This window comes from Bidens hawaiensis, unplaced genomic scaffold (assembly GCF_021521415.1).
Source record: "Bidens hawaiensis isolate Kalapana, Puna unplaced genomic scaffold, B.hawaiensis_p1.1 tig00020159_1, whole genome shotgun sequence".
NCBI lineage: Eukaryota > Viridiplantae > Streptophyta > Magnoliopsida > Asterales > Asteraceae > Bidens > Bidens hawaiensis.
In genome coordinates, this window is record NW_027493071.1 from 335,284 (window position 1) to 360,489 (window position 25,206).

Consider the following 25,206-nt stretch of genomic DNA (forward strand, 5'->3'; position numbering starts at 1 on the left):
AATTAAATAATTTATCTAATACGAGTTAACAGCTTTTGGTTATCTAGCCAAAAATAAAAAATAAAAAATTAAAAATTAAAAGTAATTTATAATTTCTCACAATTCTTTTCAGTTTATCATAGCATCAAAAGATTCTCGAACCTCCGACAGACATAATATCCATATGCGTTCTTTCTCTCCTCCCTCTCTTGTTCATAGATCTTGAAACCAGATGACGGCGAAAGAGGCGAAAAAAGCAATCCATAGAAAGATTTGGCGCCGCTCACTAAATTGGAGGGGTGCTCTAGCGATATCCCGATAACTTTCTCTAGGAAAAGTCACCTGTTTGAGTTTTGTTTTTGACAAAATATCATACGTGAGACAGAGTTTTTATCACAGTAACTCTTTTGGAGGCTTGGTTTAAAAAAGCACGCATGAGGCGAGCCGAAGCAAAATGCGACCTAAGGCGAGGGCCTCTTCGCTTTAGGTCAGTCAAGGCGAGCCTGAAGCGAGATTTTTAGGCAAAAAGCGAACTAAAGCGAAGTTGAAGCGTTCACCTTTTGTATGCAAGTAGTTTTTAAGTATCTAAATGTTGTACACTATGTTTTTTAGGGTGTATGTGTAGGTAGTTTATATATTAAATCATATAATGCTTAAATATAGCTACGTTATTGGTCGGGAAGCTAAAAACCCATGACATATACATATATAAAAATTTTATATGTATATTCTTCTCGAGTACAAAAAACTCTCGCTTTTGCGTCTGACGCTTCTGTTTTAAACCCCGTCGTTTTTCTTCGCCTCTCGCTTTTTAAAATCAAGTTTGGAGGTGGGTTTCCTTTAGAATTGGTGTCGGGCCGGTCACCATCGCTGCGTGCAATCATGGGTGTACTCGGGCGTCATGACTTTTTTGGTCGTTCAAAAAAAAATGAAGCTGGCCAACCCAAAAACGAGAAGGACTAAACACGACTATTTCCATAGTACAAGGGCCAAAAAAAACCTCACTTCACTCACCCTGGATAATAATAATATATCAAGGCGGGAAAATCGCCACAAAACCCTAGTTCAGACTTCAATCTCTTTTCAATTTTTTTGAATCAATCCACAAATATGGGGATCAAGGTAGTTTCTTTTACCCAATTCAATCATCGTTACTTCTAATTACACTTCCAATTGAGCTAATTGGAAGTTTTTTCAATTAATTTGACCTAATTTTTGTGATTTTAGGGTTTAACGAAGCTTCTAGCAGATAATGCACCGAAGACGATGAAAGATCAGAAATTTGAAAGCTATTTTGGTCGCAAAATCGCCATTGATGCTAGCATGAGCATTTACCAGTTTCTGGTACTTAAATTGAACATATATGAGTTTGTTTATATTGTATTGTGCTTAATAATAATAATATTGTGATTGTGTAGATTGTTGTTGGACGTAGTGGAACTGAAATGTTAACGAATGAGGCCGGTGAAGTAACTAGGTAGCTAATTATTATTATTATTATTATAGTTTATAAGTTTTATTTTTGTAATTTGTGAAGAAGTCAATGCATTGGTGTTTGACTTTTATGTTGTGATTGTGCATATGATAGTCATTTGCAAGGGATGTTTAATCGGACGATTCGGCTTCTGGAGTCTGGATTGAAGCCGGTGTAAGTGCGGTTTTTGTCTCAACTTGATGTTGTTATGTGAAATGAATAGTTTTTGAATTTGTAAGTGGTTTTGGTTAATCTTTATAGGTATGTTTTTGACGGGGCGCCTCCAGATTTGAAGAAACAAGAGCTTGCAAAACGGTAACCTTATTATTGTTTCATGCATGATTTGTTTATATTTAAAAATGGTTATGATATTGGTTTTAAGAGTTATGATACAGTTACTCAAGGAGAGAAGACGCGACAGCTGGCTTAGATGAGGCTATAAAGGTAAGATAAGTATTAATTCTTTTTTGACAGTGCTTTAACTTTTTAGATAATTCTTTTTTACATATTGCTTTTGGTGTTATTGTAGTCTGGCAATAAGGAAGACATTGAGAAATTTAGTAAACGTACGGTGAAGGTGAGTAACAAGTTAAGAGCAAGGCACAACAAAATGTGAAGTTAAAGAAGCTCATTAGTTGGTTAATATTGTAATTTGTGTTCCAGGTGACGAGACAGCATAATGAGGATTGTAAAAAACTTCTCAGGCTTATGGGAGTGCCTGTTATCGAGGTAACATTGTCAAATAGAAAAATAAGTATGAGTTAAGTCATAAGTCACATAATAACTTAAAATTATTTATGGATTGTACGTGTATTTATGCAGGCTCCATCTGAAGCAGAGGCACAATGTGCTGCTCTTTGCAAAGCTGATAAGGCATGTATCTTTGTCTATATTAATACCGACTTAACTCTTAAGTCATATTTATTAACTTATTCTAACGTACAACCTGTCACAGGTCTATGCTGTTGCATCTGAAGATATGGATTCTCTTACTTTTGGAGCACCCAAATTTCTTCGTCACTTAATGGATCCTAGTTCAAGAAAGACCCCTGTGATGGAATTTGATGTTTCAAAGGTGCTAAATCTAACAATATAAATTGCAAATTATGTTACTAATTACTATGTTCTAACATTGAGATGCTGGTTTTATCAGGTTTTGGAGGAACTCAACCTTACAATGGATCAATTTATTGATCTGTGCATTCTATGTGGGTGTGATTATTGTGACAGCATTAGAGGTAATACATAGTTTTTCACCATCACATTTTTAGTTCAAGGTTTTTGGTTATATAACTTTTTAATTTATTTATTTTTGTTATATTTTAGGTATTGGTGGTCAGACAGCTTTGAAGCTTATCCGCCAACACGGGTCAATAGAGAGTATTTTGGAGAACATAAACAGAGAAAGGTTCTCTATTTTCTTGCAACACATAAATGATTAATTTAATATATAAGTAATGTTAAGTAACATTTACGCAGATATCAGATACCTGAAGACTGGCCATATCAAGAGGCTAGGCGTCTTTTCAAAGAACCTTTGGTTTGTGATGATGATGAGCAGCTTCAAATTAAGTGGACCGCCCCAGATGAAGAAGTAAGAAGACTTCAGAGTTCATATTATTAACCTCTTTTATACTTTTATTCGTTACAGTATTTTAAATGTTTATATTTTCTTTTCTAGGGCCTGATAAACTTCTTGGTGACTGAAAATGGGTTCAACAGTGACAGAGTTACAAAGGCATGTTTCTTTGTATTTTTTTGGTATTATTCTCTTTGTTCATATATGTATATAAACTGAATATGGATTTTCTAATATTAGGCAGTGGAGAAAATAAAAGCCTCCAAGAACAAGTCTACACAGAACCGGTAAGAAAACAATCGAATCGTTTATTCATATGATTGTTTTACTCTCAATCTCTGATGCCTTATTTCTCTCTGTCAACCAGATTGGAATCGTTTTTCAAACCGGTTGCTAGCTCATCTGCTCCCATTAAAAGAAAGGTAAGGTTTCATTGAAATCAGTGCGTCTCTGTACATTGCATATTCCTTGTGAGCATTATAAATCAATCCATTGATTTCAGTATAGTTATGTCTTCTTGAGTAACATATGAAACAAGTATAAAACAAATACTTAATACTTGTGGTTAATTAGGTAAATAACCATACTCGTGTATAATCAATCCACCATAATTTTGAGTAACCTGGCTGTCAGGAAACAAAATGCTTACTTGGATCTCCAAAGCCAGTATTCAAGAATAGGAATTTGACTCGAGCATCTTGTCTGAACATAAGCTGCTTTAGTCCTCCAGTTCTAGGTGTACATTTCAGGCACTCATTGATGTTATCAAAAGGTGTCTGCTTTGGAACATGAAGCTGAAATGGTGAATATTTAGAACTGAGTCCTGCTGATTATTATTTATATTTGATATCTTACTAAATTTTAAGATTCTTGAATCAGAAAAATAGTTTAGAAATATTCTTTAATCATAAATGCAATGTAGTTTCTTGTTTGTCCCAATGTAGGTAACTAATTATTAGAAGTTTGTTTTGTATCTTTGATTTTTGTCTCAATTCTTTGAACCAAATTTTGACTAGATTAAGCAGTGTGACATATGTATGATGTTTGTGCGTCAGGAAACAAATGAGAAGGCCACAAAAGAACCAGCCAACAAGAAGGCAAAGGGTGGAGCTGGTAGAAAAAAGAAATAGGTTAGTTTCAATTTATTGTTGGTCCCATAGTTGTGATCAGTTTGGACTAAAATCGCTGTCTATTTTGAGAAAATCAACTGCTTATTGTACTTGTTCTTATGTAATGTTAAGAATCTATCAGTTTATGATATTAGTTTTGTTTTACAACAAACCAGATATAACAAGAGAGAAGTAATGTTATAATTACTTGTACAAAAAGCAGCAAAAAATGTCATTTCATCTCATCAAAAAACACAAACTCAAAGTTTAATCTTTACAGGCACAACTATAAAGCTAAGTTTAACAAAATCCAATCCATGGGCATCACAGCCCCTTTGTGACAAATGATTAATATCACATGATATCATCAGCTTGGGGGTCCTTGAAGCAGATCACTCTTGCTTTGAGCTTTCTTCAGTTTGGCTTTGACTTTGACCCGTGATTTTGACACAAGGGTTTGAACTGTGTTTATGAAGTTCCCGACTGCCATGGTTATCAGAAGGATTCCACAAGTAACAACCTGGTGACCGAAAATGGCATTTTCTAATCATACGCATGCTTGTGAATTTGAGTGATGAATAATTTGAAAAATGAAATGCGAACTGTTACGATTAATGCCTTTTTTAGCTTTACCTGCCACTCAGAAACCACACCAACCACTGTGATTTTCAGTAATAGCAGACCCACATACGCTTCAAAAGCCTATGAAGAGAATACAAGCAGGCGGTAAATATATTGCCAAAAGGCATAATTCTTTATAAATAAAAGTAAGTTTCAAATAATCCAGTAAATCACCTGCAAGATGAAGAGTATGGGGTATAACAGCCATATTTGACCTTCTACTCCAGCAGTTTCTCCCCACACAACATCCATTCTTCTAGCCTACAATCAAAATACGAGTCAATTTTATAATTTTAGGGTCTATTTAATCTATAATGTTTACAAAAGAAAACACCTTTCCAAGTGCGATACGAGTATAGAGCCTCTGGCGCTGATATATGTTCTGTAGAAGCATTGCAATTCCTTGCATAATTGCCCATTTGAGAAACAATTGTATACCCTTCTGCAGCAAGATTAATATGCATCCATAAAATAAAAGTTAAAAAATCAACCCATAAACTTAAATGAAACAAATTCTAAACAATTTTCAAGCAGTAACCTGCTTTTCAGAACAATTAGGCTGCCTTTCTATACCCCATGTGAGGCTGATGAGTGCCATAACCATTGCACAATAGTGATGATATATCCACCTAACAAAAATCACAATATATAGTATCATGCAACAATCATATCATTTGTATACAAATTTAAACTAATTACCACGGACGTATGTCACTTCCATTAACTCTCAAAATATTCTCTCTCAAAGCCAACCCCGTGTAGAGAAATAGTAACCACGCCTGAAAACAGGACACTTTTGATGCTCTCGTGACATGTACATTAACTTATATGATTTAATAAGCACGTATACGATATAAAAAAGGGAAAATTCCTAAAATAGCCTTATATTGGAAATAGATTCCAGTTTTGTCCCATAAACTTAATATTTCTAAAAATGGCCCTCTCTAACTCATCTTAGACCATGTATTAGGAAATCTAACACGTCTTTGACGACATATTAGCATAACACGTCGTCAAAGACGCGTTAGATTTCCTAACACATGGTTAAAGACGATAACATGTCGTGAAAGACGTGTTAGATTTCCTAACATATGGTTAAAGATGAATTAGGCTTCCAAACACGTAGTCAAAGATATGTTAGCATCAAACGCATAGTCAAAGATATGTTAGCTTTTTGTTTGTTTTTTTTAATATTATATTTTTATAACTAGTTTAACTTATATTTGTTTTTTTATAACTTTTAATATATAAAAGTTTTATATTATTTCGAATATATCGACGAGACATGCTTACTTTTACGATTTTATCTACTGCCTAACATAAACTTACTCAAACTCGAGCCGTGCCAAATCAATATCGAAAAGTTCAATAAAATTTGATCCCGCTCGGTTTTAAATAAAATTTATGTTGGTCCATAGATAAAAGTAAACATTTCTCGTCGGTATATTCGAAATAATATAAAATTTTATATATTAAAAGTTATAAAAGAAAAACAAATATAAGTAAAATTGGTTATAAAAATATAATATTATAAAAAACAAACAAAAAAGCTAACATATCTTTGACTACGCGTTTGATGCTATCATATCGTTGACTACGTGTTTGGAGGCCTAACTCATCTTTAACCATGTGTTAGGAAATCTAACGCGTCTTTGACGACGTGTTTTGGAATTATTAAGTTTGAGGGACAAAACTGGAATCTATTTCCAAAATCAGGCTATTTTAGGAATTTTCCCTATAAAAAAACATATTTTACCTGGTAAAGCTGGACTGGCAATGCAGGAAAACATCCATTCCAAACCCATGACCTTAACACCAGTAACAAAGATGGGAAAAACAGAAACAAATATGCAGTCCTATCCTGCTCACAGAAGCCAAAACAATAGTCACTAATTCTAAATTTGATAATTATATAATATAGTTACTAATTGTAAATATCATATATTAGAATGTACCCTGAAGTTATTGTATTCCTCTTTTACTTTCAACTGAACATCCTTTCTGGTAGCATGGACATTTATTGGACCAAGGAAGGCCCTCAAAAATCTTCCTGTAACCAAACAGCCCTAATTAAACTAAAAATTCATTAACTTTTTAACTGTAACCAAACAACCCTAAATAATTATAAATAACTGATTTAATAATATAAATCACCATAAGATTTACTGGGAAGAAATGCAGCTGCATCTCCTTCGCTCAATGTATAACTTGCTCTACTTAGCTCTTCAACCATCTGTATACAGAAAACAAACAATTAACTTATCACACGAGACACGACACAATACGACACAATTACCTGTGGTGTCAACACAAAAACAATAACTAATCGTGTTTCAGACACGAACCTGTTTCTTTAGATACAGGTGACACAACACGACTTGTTTAGGGGTATGCTAAATAAGGGCTAAGGGACCTGCTTAGACAAATAAGGGACCTATTTAGATATTTTTAATCGAGTATCGACTAAAGTTGAAGGCAGTAAGACTAAGGGGGTGTAAAACTAGGTAGAATTGATCTAACTCACCAAAGCGTAAATGCACACGATGAATTTGGATTAAATATCTCTCAATCTATAACCAGAAAAATAATAACTCTAAAACTGATTACAAACTCATAACCACAATCACAACTTTGATTATGTAATATAGTTTGTACAATTAGAGATGGACTCGAACTCTAAGCAGTTAATGCGAAAAAATGTCGGATATCTGAGATATCAGTTATCACTGTGGGATATCGGTAATTTTAATATCATGTAAATTTCATATATATATATATATATATATAGCAATTTAACACTAATAATTCAGTATACTCTCCTACCATTAACAAATTAAACCTTTTCAACTTGCAAAACACTAACAGTCGTAGCAAGTAGGAACTGGTTAAGACTTAAAACACTAACACACTAACACTAACACTAACACTAACACTAAAAATTTATAATTAAGACTTAAACTACTGATATCGGAATATCGGTGATATATCAGTCAATATCGCCAATATTATTGGTACCGATATTCTGACCAATATTTTACCAAGGGACTGATACCCAGCGATATTGACTGCATAGCTCGAACTCCTAGCTAGACATGTTATTTAACTAGTTGAGCCAATCCAATAACTCTAAACCGGCCTGACATGAACCGCCTCATTGACTTGAGGATGGGAATTAAGCCAAATAGGCAAACAAGTAGGACATATATTTTATTAAAAATAATAAAAAATACAAACATGTTAACCGGTGCTTAACCTGTTTAGACACTAATTTAAACAAGTCTTAAGCGTGCTGACCTGTTTAAGTCACGAAACCTGATAACCTGTTTAACTCCGTGTCTGTGTTAACATACCTAACGAACTTGAAATTAACGATCGAATCTGCAATAAAAACAAAAAAAATAGTATTTAATTACTTTTTCGGCATGTTTGGGATCCAAATTCCCTTTCTTGACGGATGAAGCGATGAATGAATTCAGCGTTTTAATATTGGAATCAAGTGCTAGTGCTCGTTGCCTTAATGATGCTTCCTCTTGTGAAGTTTTAGATATTAAAGTCGCAGCTGATTCCTGCAACTCTTTACTCTGTTCCATGATTCTCGAAACCTCTTCCGCCGCGTTACGCTCAGATGGGGTGTTGTTATTATCACCGCCGCTGACTGTAGCGGTGGAATCACCCATCGATCGAGTTTTTGTTACGTAACTAATGCGACAGTGGTTCTGGAGTTATGGTATAACTATTGTCTATGGGTGAATGGCAATCTGAATGACGACAGTGGCTATCAGTTGCAGTTGTAGTTGTAGCTTCAAATGTAGATCATCTACTGATATCCATCACCCCACCAATTCAATATAAACCATTTATTATTATCATCATCATCATCATAGTATATATTATTATATTATATTCGGAAATATTATGTTTAATAAATACCATGTATAAAACAATATAAAATTAGTTGATTCTTTTACTTATCTTACTTGCTATCTTTTATCCCCTATTTAACGAGTTGTTTACGTCATTCGTTTTTAATATTTATATATTTTTTGAGAGAAATTAACGTACAGATTAAATTAACGTGTTAATTGTGAGAATCAAGTAGAGTAATTATGATGTACTTAATTTGTATTTGATCCAAACTTTATATTTTAATTTGTATTTGATCCAAACTTTATATTTTGAATTTTAATTTTGTTTATTATAAGTAAGTTAATAATATATTTATGGTTTGATGATGAAAGAGTTTCACAAATAAAAAAAATATTATAACCTAATTCAAAGGCTATCTGGGTTTGGTGAGACTCATAGCCCGCTTATTATTTTTTTATTATAAAATTATTTTTTAATTATAAATAATATTTTTTAAAAATCGAATAGTAATTTTATAGCTTTCATAACAAATATTTGGTAAGATTAATTTTTAATTTAGTGAGATGTTATAACCCGTTTAAAGGCTATTTGGTTTAGTGAGACCCGTGAATTCGGGTCAAATGCATATAGTCTTTATTTACAAATAAAGCAATCCGATGACTTGAGAGAATGCAAGGAGTAACCAGAGAATTTTTAAAGGTTGTGATTATATATAGTTAACATAAGATATATAAATCATGGGTTAGGAAGCTTAAGAAATTTTAAAGGTAATTTTGTCTTTATACCACAACATGTACGGTTACTTTAGTTTTATAAATAATAGTTATAGTTTTAGTCCTCCAACTTCAATCAAATTTTGTTAATTTATATAATAGTTACACATTTACCATTTATTTAAAATATATTACCCTTACGACTTTTAAACGGTCATAACTTTTTCACACGTTAATATTTTTTTAAATTATTTCATAAAAATAAGCATTTTATTCTCTTTAATTTGAGTATAGTATTGTTAGAGTTTGTTCATTTTAAAAAATTAACATTTTACGTGATTACCAGTTAGTACCGACAATGGGTCAATTCGGGTGGTTCCATGGCCAACTCTAAAGGTGTGCCATGTTGGCACTCGGCCGAGGCACATTTTTTTCGTGGGCATAAAAAATTTTAATTCCTGATGTTATATATATATATATATAACTAGCTTTTGAACCTATGTATTACACGGGATTTATCAAACGATATAAATAAATAAGGTCCTGTTATTTCAATTGTGATTCTCAAAATAGTTATGAATTAATTTAATGTAGACTTAAAAGAAAAAAAAACGGGTTAACGAAAATTACTAAAATAGCATGGTTTTGGAAACGTTAGGTGTGGATTTGCAAGAAATTTAAAAAATGTGTTAAAGTTGCGTAGTTGGTCAAACTTCATGTATGAAAATGACACTATGTTATGAAATCCACATTATGTTATAACCCGCTTGACAAAATAATTTTGACTCATGACCCATGGATAGCTAGAATGAATGAGATAAAATATTATAAATTAAAAGAAATGTAGGCTTGATACCTAAGTTTCATCATTTTCTTTTATTAGTATTGTAAGATGTAAGATACTTGAACGTTTATAATCCTACTATTTTTATAATACTCAAACACATTTTAGACCTACTTTTCTTAATTACCCAAAAACATATAGTCCGTTAAAATTTGAAAAATACACATTACTTTTAATTAATCCATAAAAGTTAAATAAATAAAAAGAAAGAAACGAACAGGTGGGATAACTATAAAGTCGACTTCGAACACCAGCAATCACGGTAGCATCTGCAGAAATGAGTTTTTCAAAATTATAGTTATTGAAATCTTATTTACAATCCACAATACCCCAAGAAAGACTTAGCAGGTTTGTGATGATATTTATCAAGAACGGAATATTAGAAAGCATAAACTGCAAAGAGTTGATTCACCAGTTGCTATCAAAAATGTTAGGAAAGCTTCACAAATCCTCTGTTAGCTATTAGCATATTCAGTATGTCATAAACTTATTATAATACCATAATTTTACCAATTGTTATGTTTATCGTCATAACTTTAATCGGTGTATAAAAAAATGTGTTTGCATTATCATTTAGTACGTTAAGGCTTTAGGGGCATATTTTTTCCAGCTCGGCCAGGGCACGTGAATTCTCAGGGTCAGCCCTGGGTGGTTCGACTCATGGGTCAGTATGAATTTAGAGTTTGAGTCATGACAGATCAATACAAAAAATGGTTAATTTGATTTGGTTCGGGCTGGAATGGGTTTAGGTCGGGATGAGTGCGGGTCGAAAGAGGTCAGATTGCTACATCATAGCCCGTCTGAGGTGCTCTGATCATTAGTCTGGAATTGGCACGTGCCGAATTTTTTGCTTAACATGTAAATGAAGCACGTCAATAGTTAAGTGGTGGTCTACATGGCACTTCGAATACGACCTCACCATTTAATTAGGTGCTAAGAAAAATGCGGCCTCAATCCACAATTTTTGAATTTTATATCTGAGTGGTCCCATAAATCTAGTATGTTAAAAGTTTTGTTGTTTTTTTCAATAATGAAAGGGCCCCTCTTTAGTCTTCACCACAAAATCATGAACAAAGTAGAAATGATACATTATTATTAAAAATAATTATGTAATAATGGGATGAGCTTAACCCAAACATGAGCTTATAAAATTGCTTAGTCAATCGACTTTGTAAACATGCTCATATGTTGAGGTAGAGTTTCAAATGAGTCTAATCAAACTCTAACTCTAGTTAATAAACTTAGTCGAATTCAAACTTAGTCGGCTTGATTTCAACTTTGCTTGTGAAGAGATAGGGTCTAAGACCCTTCCGTGGGCCCAAACAAACTACAAGATAGTCTTACTTTTCACCCGCAAAATTATCCCTACTATCCTACGAGATACCTGCGGACATCACCCGCAAGCGTCTTGTTTGATTATATCATGTGAACGGAGTTGGCAAAAGCTTATTATGACATGTTTCATGATCGAGCTATTGAGGCATCTAAACAACGATAAACGGGCTCTTGTGTTGTACTACGCTTCTTTTTATGTTTCTTGAGAAGGGCAATCTGTATTAGGCTCCATTTTTACCCATACACATATGATGAGGTTAAGTCCATATTAAATAACTAATGCCCGTAAACTAAATGGCTTATAACAGTTTACGTCATAGTGTTGTGTCTTTATTTTTAAAAAATCTACGTGAATCATGATTTGGTTCAGGATAAAAAAATAAAATCTAAACGACCTAAAGTTAGAGTGTGCTTTATGTTCTAAGGGAAAATTCTGAAAATAGTCCAAACTAGAAGGGAGAAACTGAAAATAGTCCATGAAATTTCAATATTCCATAAATAGTCCTTTGAATTCTATCGGACCCGATAGATTTCAAAAAAATCCGATGGTTTTCACGGTCTAGTTAAAAGGTGCCATGTGTCTCACTCCCACCTACCCCCTTGCATTTCCCCTCAAAATACTCGGTCCAGATGGTTTTCCCCTCAAATCAAGCTCCTCTTAAAACCATCTCCCCACATTGCTTTCCTCCTGCTTTCATCTCCAACTTTGGTTTTCAACCACTCTATTATCCGGCCACCATATTATTCGGCCACCATTTTTCCGAATTTTCCCATGTTCTAAATCATATGCCAACTCCATTCGCCGGAAAAATGGTGGCCGGATAATAGAGTGGTTGAAAACCAACGTTGGAGATGAAAGCAGGAGGAAAGCAATGTGGGGAGATGGTTTTGAAAGGAGCTTGATTTGAGGGGAAAACCATCTGGACCGGGTATTTTGAGGGGAAATGCAAGGGTGTAGGTGAGAGTGGGACACATAGCACCTTTTAACTGGACTGTGAAAACCATCGGATTTTTTTGAAATCTATCGGGTCCGATAGAATTCAAAGGACTGTTTATGGAATATTAAAATTTCTTGGACTATTTTCAGTTTCTCTCTCCTAGTTTGGACTATTTTCAAGATTTTCCCATGTTCTAAATCATATGCAACTTTTTATTAAAAAATCTATTGTGGATCTACTGGTAGTAAAATGATATATCTTTTCAGTACTTTCAGTACTAGATCTTGGTTTTATCAAATACTACTTAGAGAAAATTACAATTTGCGTCTCTGTGGTTTTAGGGCGAAGACACAATGAGTCCCCGAAAATTTTTTTGAACTGGTTGACTCCCCGTGATTTCATAAACGAACAATTTGAGTCCCTGAGGTTTTAGAAACGAACAATTTGAGTCCCTGTGGTTTCAGTAAAATGAAAGTTTACCATGAAAGTTAAGTAATGGCAGGGACTCAAATGGTTCATTTTTAAAACCACAGGGACTCAATCAGTTCAAAAAAATTTTCAGAGACTCATTGTGCCTCCGCCTTAAAACCACAGGGACGCAAACAGTAATTTTCTCTACAATTTTAATATGAACCATATTGGAAAACCTCAAATCTAACTCACTAATAGTGGCAGATTCAGGAAATTTTTTCACATGGGTCGGAAATTTTAAAGGCAATTGTCTATAATTATATTAACCTTTTTTCGGTAAGTTTAGCCCGGGTCGTCAGGTTAGACCAGGTCACATAATAAAAAGATAAGCTAAATTAAATTATAACTACATAAAAAAATCACGTCCATTATGAGACGAAAAGCACTTTGATTGGTTCATTTTATTGTAAAGTTAAATACCAATTTATCGATCGAACCGATTTCAAAACTAAACTATTTAATAGTTTCTATATTTTTAAAAAATATATAAAAATAACAACTTTAAACATCTTTAACAAAAAGAAATAACAAAACAAGACTATTTAACGACTTTGAAAATAAAATTATATATATATATATATATATATATATATATATATATATGCTAAGTATAAAATGAAAACCTATTTGAGTTGTGAAAATTCTAGAAACTTATTCTCAACCATATGTTTTTAATTAATGTTTAAATCTTTTGGTCTACAATTAAAGTGAATAAAAAATGTAAATATAAATATAATTTTTTCTCTCTCCTGAAAACATATATAAAAATTAGTAAAAATATGTTAAAAAATAGAAAAACATTTTTTTTGATGTTTCGATATTTTGTATTACATGTTACAACATATACTACATGTAACAAAAAAAACAAAAAAAAACGATGTTACATAGGGTTTTCGCGGGTTTTCACAACTCAAATGTGTTTTCATTTTAACCTTACCCTATACATATATATATATATATATAGGGGTGGGTTATAATAAAAATAGATAGTTTTTTAGGAAGAGTAAGAATGGATCTAAGCCCTTAGATTTAGGATCTAATAGTTGAGATTAGTAGCTTCCAAAATAATAAATAGTTTTCCAGGATCTAGGATTTATGCTACATAGTTCTCTTAATAGGCTAACATGGTTTCCTAACTTTAAATTTCATGTCCTTCCTACTCTTTCTACAAAACTATGTATTTTTATTTTAACATATATATATATATATATATATATATATATATATATATATATATATATGAGTGACAAGATAGTTAAATAAATATTAAGAAACAGATAGTATAAATCTATATAGAAAAGACATGCGTAGTATCCCGATATCTCGTAAGAGTTGTTGTACAGTTCGTTTAGTAAACATAGTTAACGAAGCCGTCAACTAAAATTAGTTTAGAATGTTATAAGATGAAATTAGGAGGGGTGTTTTGGAACTTTTCTTCAATAACTTTGGAAGTAATTTAATTATGAAAGAAACTATAGGGGCTAAAGTGAAACTTGACAATTAATTCAACCATTTAACCCAAGTCTTCTTCCCCACCAGCTGGTTATTTCCGATCAGTCAAGCATGCCGCCGGCTATTGTCACCGTCTTTCAGCCATATTTTTTCCTTCTCCCTTTTTTCAGCATTTTATAGGGGTCGGCGTCGAAATCTTACATGGGTCGGTTGGGATTTATCTTATATATAACCCTAATTTATATTTTTTCACAGGGGTCAGCTTGGGCGTAGGTCCGCCTCTGCTCACTAACCGTCAGTTTAAACTTGAGCGGGCTGGATTGGACCGGACCGGACCTCACATGCTATATTTTGCACATTGTTTTTCGTTTCATATTTTTTAAGAAACCATTTCTTGGTCAGATTTGGTGTTGTCCAAGTTAAACGGCAAAACTCAAAGGTGTTTCATGGTATCTTTTGGTAAGCTAAACGAGACAATGGCTTTAAGTGGGAGTTATGTTTTATAAGATTTTAAAAGTTGAGTAATTTTAGAATTGGTAACTCATTAATGAATCATAAGCTAGGGAGGATTGTTTCATATTCATTATCAATACATATTATATAATTCTTGTATACTCTCTAGCGCTATACGCATAACGAAAAAAAAGGAAAATGCCTCAACATTTTAGTTAGTTTTAGGCCTTCATGGACGTTGAGCCGGCCCTAACCTTGAGGCCTTTATTTATAAAGTAAAAAATAAAAAGTTATTAGTATCGGTAGTGCATATATCATTCTTCGAGATGATGATGAACACACTTTCTTTAAAGTTTAAACAAAAGTGGTCCGACTAGATCGGGTTTGGTGGTTTGTAAAGATCCTGGCACCTACATAATTTCAAAATAAAAAGTTATTAGTATCGGTAGTGCATATATCATTCTTCGAGATGATGATGAACACACTTTCTTTAAAGTTTAAACAAAAGTGGTCCGACTAGATCGGGTTTGGTGGTTTGTAAAGATCCTGGCACCTACATAATTTCACTCTTTTTTCTAATTATTATTTTCCACAAATAATTGTATATTTTTAACGCCAAATATATATTATGAGAGCACACTGGCAAGAAGCTAGACAAACGGGGATGCAAAGAAAAGGATATACGCGATACAATCAGAAAACTTAGCATAAATCGATACAGAAACCCAATATAAGATGAAGACTCTGACAATAAAAAGCAGGCTCCTGGTGACTTAAACCAGATCTCCTAGTCGATCATTGGCCACTTTGATCCAAGTACATAAATATATTAGTTTTGATATCCTCAAAGATTTTCGAAATAGGATATTTCTTCCTATTATACATGACTCGTCGACTCCTTATACGCTTTCCACAAGAACCACAAAAATGAGTAAAGTATTGCCAGTAAGGGTTTATTTTCTATTCTAGACTTGATCATACCTAATAACAGAATAAACAACTGCTAAACTGAATCCATTATTGAAATCACAACAATAACTTAGCTACTACTGATCTCCAACCTTTTCATGAAAGTCCAAGTTGCTGTTGAGAATCGTAAAACTTGGTGCAATATCAACTTGAAGGACCCGGATGGTTAGTGCGAAAAATATAAGAGTAGTACGGAAGATCTCAAGGGCAATTTTTGTCACACCCGGCCCTAAACGGCGGAAACAGCCGGGCGCGCGCAAGAGTGGGAATTGATAATCAAGCACGGGTCATTGCAAACATTCAAATATATTTTCCATTGCGCATGAAATGTCTAGTACAAAATACATTACATTGTTTAGAATTACATATAAAAACATCCACAAAAGAAAAACGTTGAAGATTTCCGCGCCATATCCCCTTACACGGCGGAAACAACCACGCGTGTGGAAGGGATAGAACTAAAATCTTCCAAAAACTATTTTATAGATGTTCTGCGTGAAGTGCTCTAAGTGTGACTCCTTGCGCTACTAATTATCACCTGAAAGACACGTAAAAACATTTGAATCAGTATAAACTGAGTGAGTTCACAAGTTTTGGTGACTTGATAAATCGTATTGCATCATATCCTTGATAAAACCATATTGAAACATATTTCTGAATACATCATTAAGACATATGCTTGATAAAGCCATATTGAAACATATATCTGATAACACCATTAAAACATATGCTTGATAAAACCGTCCCGCGGGTTACGCGCGGACATTTCTGAAAACCGGGCTCGTCCATGCAAAGTGGCGCTGCCACTACGAGCTAAAACACTACCGTCCCGCGGGTTACGCGCGGACGTTGTGCTCGGAAAACTAGGCGCTCGTCCGTGCAAAGAGGTGCGACCCCTACGAGCGGGCTTTACCAGTAGTACTACCCCATGACCATACTAGGCACTCGTCTATGCAAAGAGGTGCGACCCCTACGAGTGGGTTGATCAAACACAGCAGTCCCTACCCTTAGAGTTCCACTGACTAGTGATCACTGTCTAAAACTTGCGCACTTACATTGAAAACCAAGATAAACACCATGAACAGATAATCGTTTGCATTGCTTGTAAATATACCATGATAAAACATAATTTAAACACGTGTCCCTCGCCCCGAAAACAGTTTAAAAATAGTGAAAATAGGGGCTGTGAGACTCACCTGTGATTCTTGTTAAGCGATGGTTTAGAGAGAGATTAAACGAGATTCGGGTTTCCTGATGTTAGCCTCGAAATTGGAAGTCTAGAATATGTTTAAATAACAAGAAATATGTATATTAAGATCAAGAAATAGAAGAATATAAGGGTTGGTCAGGAAAGTAAATCTCAGGACTAAAGTTTCGGCTTACCTAGCGATGAAACTGGAAACGGATGCTTGGGAGATGGTTAGTGCAGAATTACAGGTTTAAGAGAGGAGTTTGAAGTGTGTTTGTGTGATATTTTTATTCAAGAATTGATACTTATTTATAGGCAAATTCAAGGGAACACAATCCCTTGATTTAGGGGATGGAAATCTTATCATATTGGGTGTAATGATGACATGGTATGGGGTTTATTATTATTATTTAGGGATGGGGGTGATGGTCTTAGGGAGTGGTTATGGTGAGAGTAGGTGCGGCTGACAGCTGACATTTCGTGTTACAGTATACTTTTCCTGGTACTGTTGTCAGTGTGCAGTCAAAAGGTAAAAATCTCTGAAACACGCAACTGGTTCATTCTGGGCGGGGGTAATCCCCTTACATCTGAAGAATAGACTAAGTGTTTTGTGCGTGTAGCCTTGCGCGTATAGCCTTCTGCGTGAAGGCCATTCCTTTGAACGTTGTGGGTTCGGCGGCTCCAGTTGGTCTTCGCGCAAGCGTCCTTGTAACGAATCCTGCGCATATCACTGCGCAGGCGTCCTTATAAGGAATCCTGCGAGTCCATCTGGCTCTGCTGGAACCAGCGTTCTCAGAGTTTATTAACAGGGTGAACTTTTGGATTTAAGCGAAAAGGTGGTTGGTTTCTGTGCAGACGTTCATGCGTAAAGGGTTTAGTTTTAAGGTGTCCCGCGAGGATTCTTCCCGTAGGTGTCGCACATAACTCCTTTTTATTTGATGCGGGTAGGTGCGTAACCTTCTCGTAGTCAGGGACGTTGAGTTTCATTTGTAGATTCTCCATGAGGTCTTGGTATTTCAACATAGTGATCAGTTATGTTGAAGTCAATTCCATCTTGGAGCTTCAAACAAACTGGCTCTCAATGTTCCCGCCATGCGGGGAGGTTAGTTCTCTTTTTCCGCGCGCGCATAAATGATTTGGGTCTTAATTAGGAAATTAGGATATTGTTTGAACATAGTTTTACTTATTGATCATTGAAGAGGTATGCAACCCATTAGACAGAAACGACATAAAATTAAGTTATGAAAACACAACAAAAACCTGTGCGCGTGGCGCATATAACATATGCCCGCGCTAATCCTAACATGGAGCGCATCGCATCAGCGCATGGCGCATATAACATATGCCCGCGCTGATCATAACATGGCGCGCATCGCATCAGCGCATGGCGCATATAACATATGACCGCGCTGATCATAACATGGCGCGCATCGCATCAGCGCATGGCGCATATAACATATGACCGCGCTGATCATAACATGGCGCGCATCGCATCAGCGCATGGCGCATATAACATATGACCGCGCTGATCATAACATGGCGCGCATAACATTCACAATCTCCTAATAATTAGGTTGATTACTTGGTTTATGGGATTGGGAAATTACCGGGTGTCACATTCTCCCCCCGTTAGAAGAATTTCGTCCCGAAATTTAGGAGGTGTCGCTGGTAGGAGCTATTCTTTGGAAGAGGTATGGGTACTTTTTGCGCATTTGGTCTTCTCTTTCCCAAGTGAATTCAGGTCCACGCTTTGAGTTCCATTGAACCTTTACTAACTTGATTCGGCTTCTTCGCAACTTTTGTTCTTTCCAATCGGTTACTGCTATAGGCTCTTCTACGAAGTGTAGCTGTTTGTCGATATGAATCTCGTCCAATGGTAAAATTAACGTTTCATCAGATAAGCACTTCTTGAGGTTGAACACATGAAACGTGTCGTGAACTCCACTAAGTTCGGCGGGTAAATGGAGTTTATAAGCAACTGGACCGATCCTTTCCAGGATCTCAAATGGTCCGATGTATCGCGGATTTAACTTTCCTCGCTTGCCGAAACGGGGGACTCCCTTCCATGGAGAGACTTTCAAAAGTACTCTATCCCCTACTTGAAATTCCAACGGTTTTCTTCTCACATCTGCATAGCTTTTCTGTCTGTCGCGCGCTGCCTTAAGGCGATCCCGTATCTGGAAAATTTTGTCCGTCGTTTCTTGGATCAATTCTGGACCAGTCATTTGCTTGTCACCCACTTCAGCCCAACACAGTGGGGACCTACACTTGCGCCCATACAAGGCTTCAAATGGCGCAGCCTTGAGGCTTGTGTGATAACTGTTATTGTATGAAAATTCAACCAATGGGAGATGAGTATCCCAGCTACCCCCGAAATCGATTGCGCACGCGCGCAACATATCTTCTAATGTTTGAATGGTTCGCTCGCTTTGTCCATCCGTTTGGGGATGATAAGCCGTACTCATGTCAAGACGAGTACCTAAAGCCCCTTGTAACGATCTCCAAAATCTTGAGGTGAAACGACTATCTCTATCAGAAATGATGGATACCGGAACTCCGTGTTTTGAAACTACTTCTCGAATATACAATCGGGCTAACTTTTCCATCTTATCGGTTTCCTTGATCGGCAGGAAGTGTGCTGACTTAGTTAGCCGGTCTACAATAACCCAAATCGTGTTGTAACCCCCAGGTGTCCTTGGCAGTTTGGTAATGAAGTCCATGGAGATTTGTTCCCACTTCCACATGGGAATTTCTGGCTGTTGAAGCAACCCCGACGGTTTCTGGTATTCAGCCTTTACCTTCGAACGCGTCAGGCACTTACTGACATACGTCGCGATGTCGCCCTTAAGATTGGGCCACAAATACAGCGCTTTAACATCTTGGTACATCTTGTCTGCGCTAGGATGTACGGAATACCGCGTTTTGTGAGCTTCGTTTAACACTTGCTCGCGCAATCCTCCTTTGAGAGGGACCCATATGCGGTTAGCAAAATATCGAGTATCGTTCTCTTTGAGCTCCAAATTCTTAATCATACCCCCAAGGGATTCGTTCTTGACAAACTCTGATTTCAAGGCTCCTTGTTGAGCTTCTCGGATGCGGGTAGTGAGGTCTGCGCGAATGGTCAATCTTAGAGCCTTAACTCGTAGCGTCTTTGCTCGCTCTTTCCTACTTAAAGCGTCTGCTACCACATTCGCCTTTCCAGGATGATACTTTATTTCACAATCATAATCATTCAATAATTCAACCCATCTTCGTTGCCTCATGTTTAAATCCTTTTGATCAAATATATGTTGAAGGCTCTTGTGATCCGTAAAAATCAAACACTTTGTACCATAAAGATAATGGCGCCAAATCTTTAGCGCGAAAACAACTGCTCCAAGTTCCAGATCATGCGTTGTATAATTCCTTTCATTGACCTTGAGTTGACGAGAGGCATACGCTATGACTTTGTTTCTCTGCATAAGGACACATCCGAGTCCTTGATGTGAAGCGTCGCAGTAGACGACCATGTCGTCCGTCCCCTCGGGTAGCGACAAAATTGGCGCACTACATAACTTTTGCTTTAACATTTGAAACACTGCTTCCTGGTTTTCGCCCCAATCAAACTTCTTATCTTTCTGAGTTAGCGCAGTCAGAGGTAAAGCTATCTTGGAGAAGTTCTCAATGAAACGTCGATAGTAGCCAGCTAGTCCTAGGAATTGCCTCACCTCAGTCGGCGTTTTTGGCGCTTCCCAATTCTCGATGGCTTTGACCTTGGAAGGATCGACGTGTATTCCTTTCTCGTTTACAACGTGACCGAGAAAGTGAACCTCTCTAAGCCAAAACTCACATTTAGAAAACTTTGCATACAACTTTTCTTTCTTCAGCATTTCCAAAATTAATCTCAGATGTTGTTCATGCTCAGCTCTGGTTCGGGAGTAAACCAGAATATCATCTATAAATACAATCACAAACTTATCCAAGTATGGTTTGCACACACGGTTCATCAGATCCATGAATACAGCCGGCGCATTAGTTAGCCCGAAAGGCATCACTAAGAACTCATAATGGCCGTATCTAGTTCGGAAGGCTGTCTTCGGCACGTCTTCCTCATGGACCCTAAGTTGGTGGTAACCTGACCGTAGATCTATCTTCGAGTAATAACTGGATCCCTGCAACTGATCAAATAAGTCGTCAATCCTCGGTAAGGGGTACCGATTCTTGACTGTCAGCTTGTTCAGTTCCCTGTAGTCAATACACATTCTAAATGAACCATCCTTCTTCTTTACAAATAGTACTGGAGCTCCCCAGGGTGAAAAGCTTGGGCGTATGAAACCCTTATCCAATAGTTCCTGCAACTGATTGGATAGCTCTTGCATCTCGGATGGAGCTAGTCGATAGGGTGCTCGAGCTACTGGTGCAGCTCCTGGAACCAAGTCGATTCGAAACTCGACTTGTCGCGGTGGCGGTAATCCGGGCAAATCTTCAGGGAAAACTTCTGGAAATTCGCGCACCACTGTTAAGTCTTCAATCTTTCGCTTATCTCCTTTCTTCTCTACTACGTGCGCCAGGAAGGCGTAGCATCCTTTCCTCAGGCACTTGCGCGCCTTTAGACACGAAATGAGTGTTATCGCAACTCCACTTCTTTCCCCTTGAATTACTAAGGTTTCCCCGCTCAACAGTGGGATCCGAACCTGCTTCTCATGGCAAATAATTTCCGCGTGGTTCTCGACTAACCAATCCATGCCTACCACAATGTCAAAGTTCCCAAGTCTATTGGCAATAGGTTAATATTGAATCCGTGACCTCCCATGACCAATACACATTGCTCAGTCCTCTCGTTCGCGCGTATCTGCCTACCATTGGCTAGTTCTATAGTATAAGGCGTGTCTAGCCTACTGGTTGCTAGGCGTAGGGAGTTTTTAAACTCAGTGGATATGAAACTTAGGTCAGCGCCAGTATCAAATAAGACAGATGCAAAATGGTCGTTAAGTAGAAACGTACCGGTTACCACATTCGGTTCTTCTTTTGCTTCGCCCGCGCCGATCACAAAGGCTCTCCCGCGAGCTTGGTTTCTCTTTTGCGGGCAATCCCGACTGAAATGTCCTGGCTTCCCGCATGCGTAGCAGTTGTCGTTTGCTCCAGCTTCCTTCTGGCAGTTTATCGCCTTGTGCCCTGGTCTGCTACATTTGGCGCATACGATGCTTGCGCATTCACCCTTGTGGTGATACTTGCATCTGCTGCACCATGGGCGAGGCCCATTGTACCCTTTTCGTGATGGCTCCAGGGCTTGTATCGCGTAAGCCCTTACGCTCTCCTGTTTCTTGAACGGTGGTTGCTTGGAGTCGGACCCTCGGTGGTGAGAGTTCCATTTTCTCTTGGGGTCAGAGGTTCGCTGCTCGTTCCCGCGCGAGGTCAACATGCCCGCACGGACCGTATCTCTTGTAAGAGTGATGGCCCGCGCCACTGCCTCATCAAAGGTTGGAGGCGCTGCGGCATTGAGCGGAACTCTGATAACATGGGGTAACCCAAAAATATACCTCTCTATCTTTTTCTCCTCCGTGTTCGCCATATCCGGCACCATCTGGCAAAGTTCGTTGAATCGGTTGTTGTAGGCGTCGATATCAGTTCCTATCATGGTGTGGTTCCAAAATTCCTGCTGTAGACTCTGAATTTCGGCGCGAGAGCAGAACTTTTTCATCATCATTTCCTTCAGCTCCTCCCAGGTCTTGTGGAGAGCAACATCTCGTCCCAATGTTTTCACTTGAAGCTTCCACCAAGACGAGGCCGCTTCTTGAAACATGCAGGTCGCGTAAAGGACCTTTTGATTTTCACTACACCCGCTAATGGAGAGAACCGTCTCCATTTTGTCGATCCAGTTGTAGAGCCCAATGGCCCCTTCGGTGCCCTTGAATGGCCAAGGCTTACAGGCCATAAATGTCTTATAGGAGCATCCTTTGTCCAAAGCTCCTGATTCGGGTTCTGGGGTTCCGGTCTCTTGACGACCCTGACTTGATTCGGCCTTGCTGGCCTCATGCGTTGCGATCGCCTGTGCGATTATTTCTGCGAGTTCCTCGAGTGTGTCATGGTAATTCCCCTGGCTCTGGTTGGAGGCATTCTCGTTTTTCTTAAAAGAGAACGAAAATATATCAAACTTAGCGCATGTACCCTGAGCACATAATGTTCTTATCCTTAGTGTTCACTAGACATTGTGTGACCCGTGTTCCTAAGTGTGTGTGTGGTTTTCCTTTTGAAAATATTTTCTTTGCAAAATATTTCATGCGATTCCCCTACGGTTATAGTCTAGGTTAAAACTTCTTTTCTAGTTCGCTATAACCAGTGCTCTGATACCAATCTGTCACACCCGGCCCTAAACGGCGGAAACAGCCGGGCGCGCGCAAGAGTGGGAATTGATAATCAAGCACGGGTCATTGCAAACATTCAAATATATTTTCCATTGCGCATGAAATGTCTAGTACAAAATACATTACATTGTTTAGAATTACATATAAAAACATCCACAAAAGAAAAACGTTGAAGATTTCCACGCCATATCCCCTTACACGGCGGGAACAACCACGCGTGTGGAAGGGATAGAACTAAAATCTTCCAAAAACTATTTTATAGATGTTCTGCGTGAAGTGCTCTAAGTGTGACTCCTTGCGCTACTAATTATCACCTGAAAGACACGTAAAAACATTTGAATCAGTATAAACTGAGTGAGTTCACAAGTTTTGGTGACTTGATAAATCGTATTGCATCATATCCTTGATAAAACCATATTGAAACATATTTCTGAATACATCATTAAGACATATGCTTGATAAAGCCATATTGAAACATATATCTGATAACACCATTAAAACATATGCTTGATAAAACCGTCCCGCGGGTTACGCGCGGACATTTCTGAAAACCGGGCTCGTCCATGCAAAGTGGCGCTGCCACTACGAGCTAAAACAATACCGTCCCGCGGGTTACGCGCGGACGTTGTGCTCGGAAAACTAGGCGCTCGTCCGTGCAAAGAGGTGCGACCCCTACGAGCGGGCTTTACCAGTAGTACTACCCCATGACCATACTAGGCACTCGTCTATGCAAAGAGGTGCGACCCCTACGAGTGGGTTGATCAAACACAGCAGTCCCTACCCTTAGAGTTCCACTGACTAGTGATCACTGTCTAAAACTTGCGCACTTACATTGAAAACCAAGATAAACACCATGAACAGATAATCGTTTGCATTGCTTGTAAATATACCATGATAAAACATAATTTAAACACGTGTCCCTCGCCCCGAAAACAGTTTAAAAATAGTGAAAATAGGGGCTGTGAGACTCACCTGTGATTCTTGTTAATCGATGGTTTAGAGAGAGATTAAACGAGATTCGGGTTTCCTGATGTTAGCCTCGAAATTGGAAGTCTAGAATATGTTTAAATAACAAGAAATATGTATATTAAGATCAAGAAATCGAAGAATATAAGGGTTGGTCAGGAAAGTAAATCTCAGGACTAAAGTTTCGGCTTACCTAGCGATGAAACTGGAAACGGATGCTTGGGAGATGGTTAGTGCAGAATTACAGGTTTAAGAGAGGAGTTTGAAGTGTGTTTGTGTGATATTTTTATTCAAGAATTGATACTTATTTATAGGCAAATTCAAGGGAACACAATCCCTTGATTTAGGGGATGGAAATCTTATCATATTGGGTGTAATGATGACATGGTATGGGGTTTATTATTATTATTTAGGGATGGGGGTGATGGTCTTAGGGAGTGGTTATAAAGATTCTGATGGATTTGACAGTACATGCAGGACTGTGGTTGGTGAGAGTAGGTGCGGCTGACAGCTGACATTTCGTGTTACAGTATACTTTTCCTGGTACTGTTGTCAGTGTGCAGTCAAAAGGTAAAAATCTCTGAAACACGCAACTGGTTCATTCTGGGCGGGGGTAATCCCCTTACATCTGAAGAATAGACTAAGTGTTTTGTGCGTGTAGCCTTGCGCGTATAGCCTTCTGCGTGAAGGCCATTCCTTTGAACGTTGTGGGTTCGGCGGCTCCAGTTGGTCTTCGCGCAAGCGTCCTTGTATCGAATCCTGCGCGTATCACTGCGCAGGCGTCCTTATAAGGAATCCTGCGAGTCCATCTGGCTCTGCTGGAACCAGCGTTCTCAGAGTTTATTAACAGGGTGAACTTTTGGATTTAAGCGAAAAGGTGGTTGGTTTCTGTGCAGACGTTCA

The 25,206-nt window shown here is 37.3% G+C and overlaps 2 protein-coding genes across 2 annotated transcripts; one reads left to right on the forward strand and one right to left on the reverse strand.

Annotated features, from left to right (window-relative positions):
• The first annotated feature begins 1,055 nt into the window (after positions 1-1,055).
• LOC143560026 (flap endonuclease 1-like) lies at positions 1,056-4,212 on the forward strand. The gene is made up of 17 exons (XM_077048434.1): positions 1,056-1,101; positions 1,207-1,323; positions 1,398-1,456; positions 1,568-1,627; positions 1,715-1,768; positions 1,849-1,897; positions 1,983-2,030; positions 2,117-2,182; positions 2,276-2,326; positions 2,409-2,528; positions 2,607-2,691; positions 2,780-2,861; positions 2,933-3,047; positions 3,135-3,195; positions 3,277-3,319; positions 3,400-3,454; positions 4,088-4,212. The coding sequence occupies exons 1-17, from the start codon at positions 1,090-1,092 to the stop codon at positions 4,160-4,162; spliced, it is 1,152 nt and encodes a 383-aa protein (XP_076904549.1). The 5' UTR covers positions 1,056-1,089; the 3' UTR covers positions 4,163-4,212.
• Positions 4,213-4,341: 129 nt separating this feature from the next.
• Positions 4,342-8,439, reverse strand: LOC143560028 (uncharacterized). Its single transcript, XM_077048435.1, has 10 exons — positions 8,176-8,439; positions 6,917-6,995; positions 6,718-6,812; positions 6,519-6,623; positions 5,462-5,541; positions 5,301-5,391; positions 5,097-5,204; positions 4,937-5,023; positions 4,775-4,843; positions 4,342-4,661 (listed from the first exon to the last, which is right to left on the reverse strand). Exons 1-10 carry the CDS (start codon positions 8,437-8,439, stop codon positions 4,509-4,511), a joined length of 1,131 nt encoding a protein of 376 aa, XP_076904550.1. The 3' UTR covers positions 4,342-4,508.
• Positions 8,440-25,206: the final 16,767 nt, after the last annotated feature.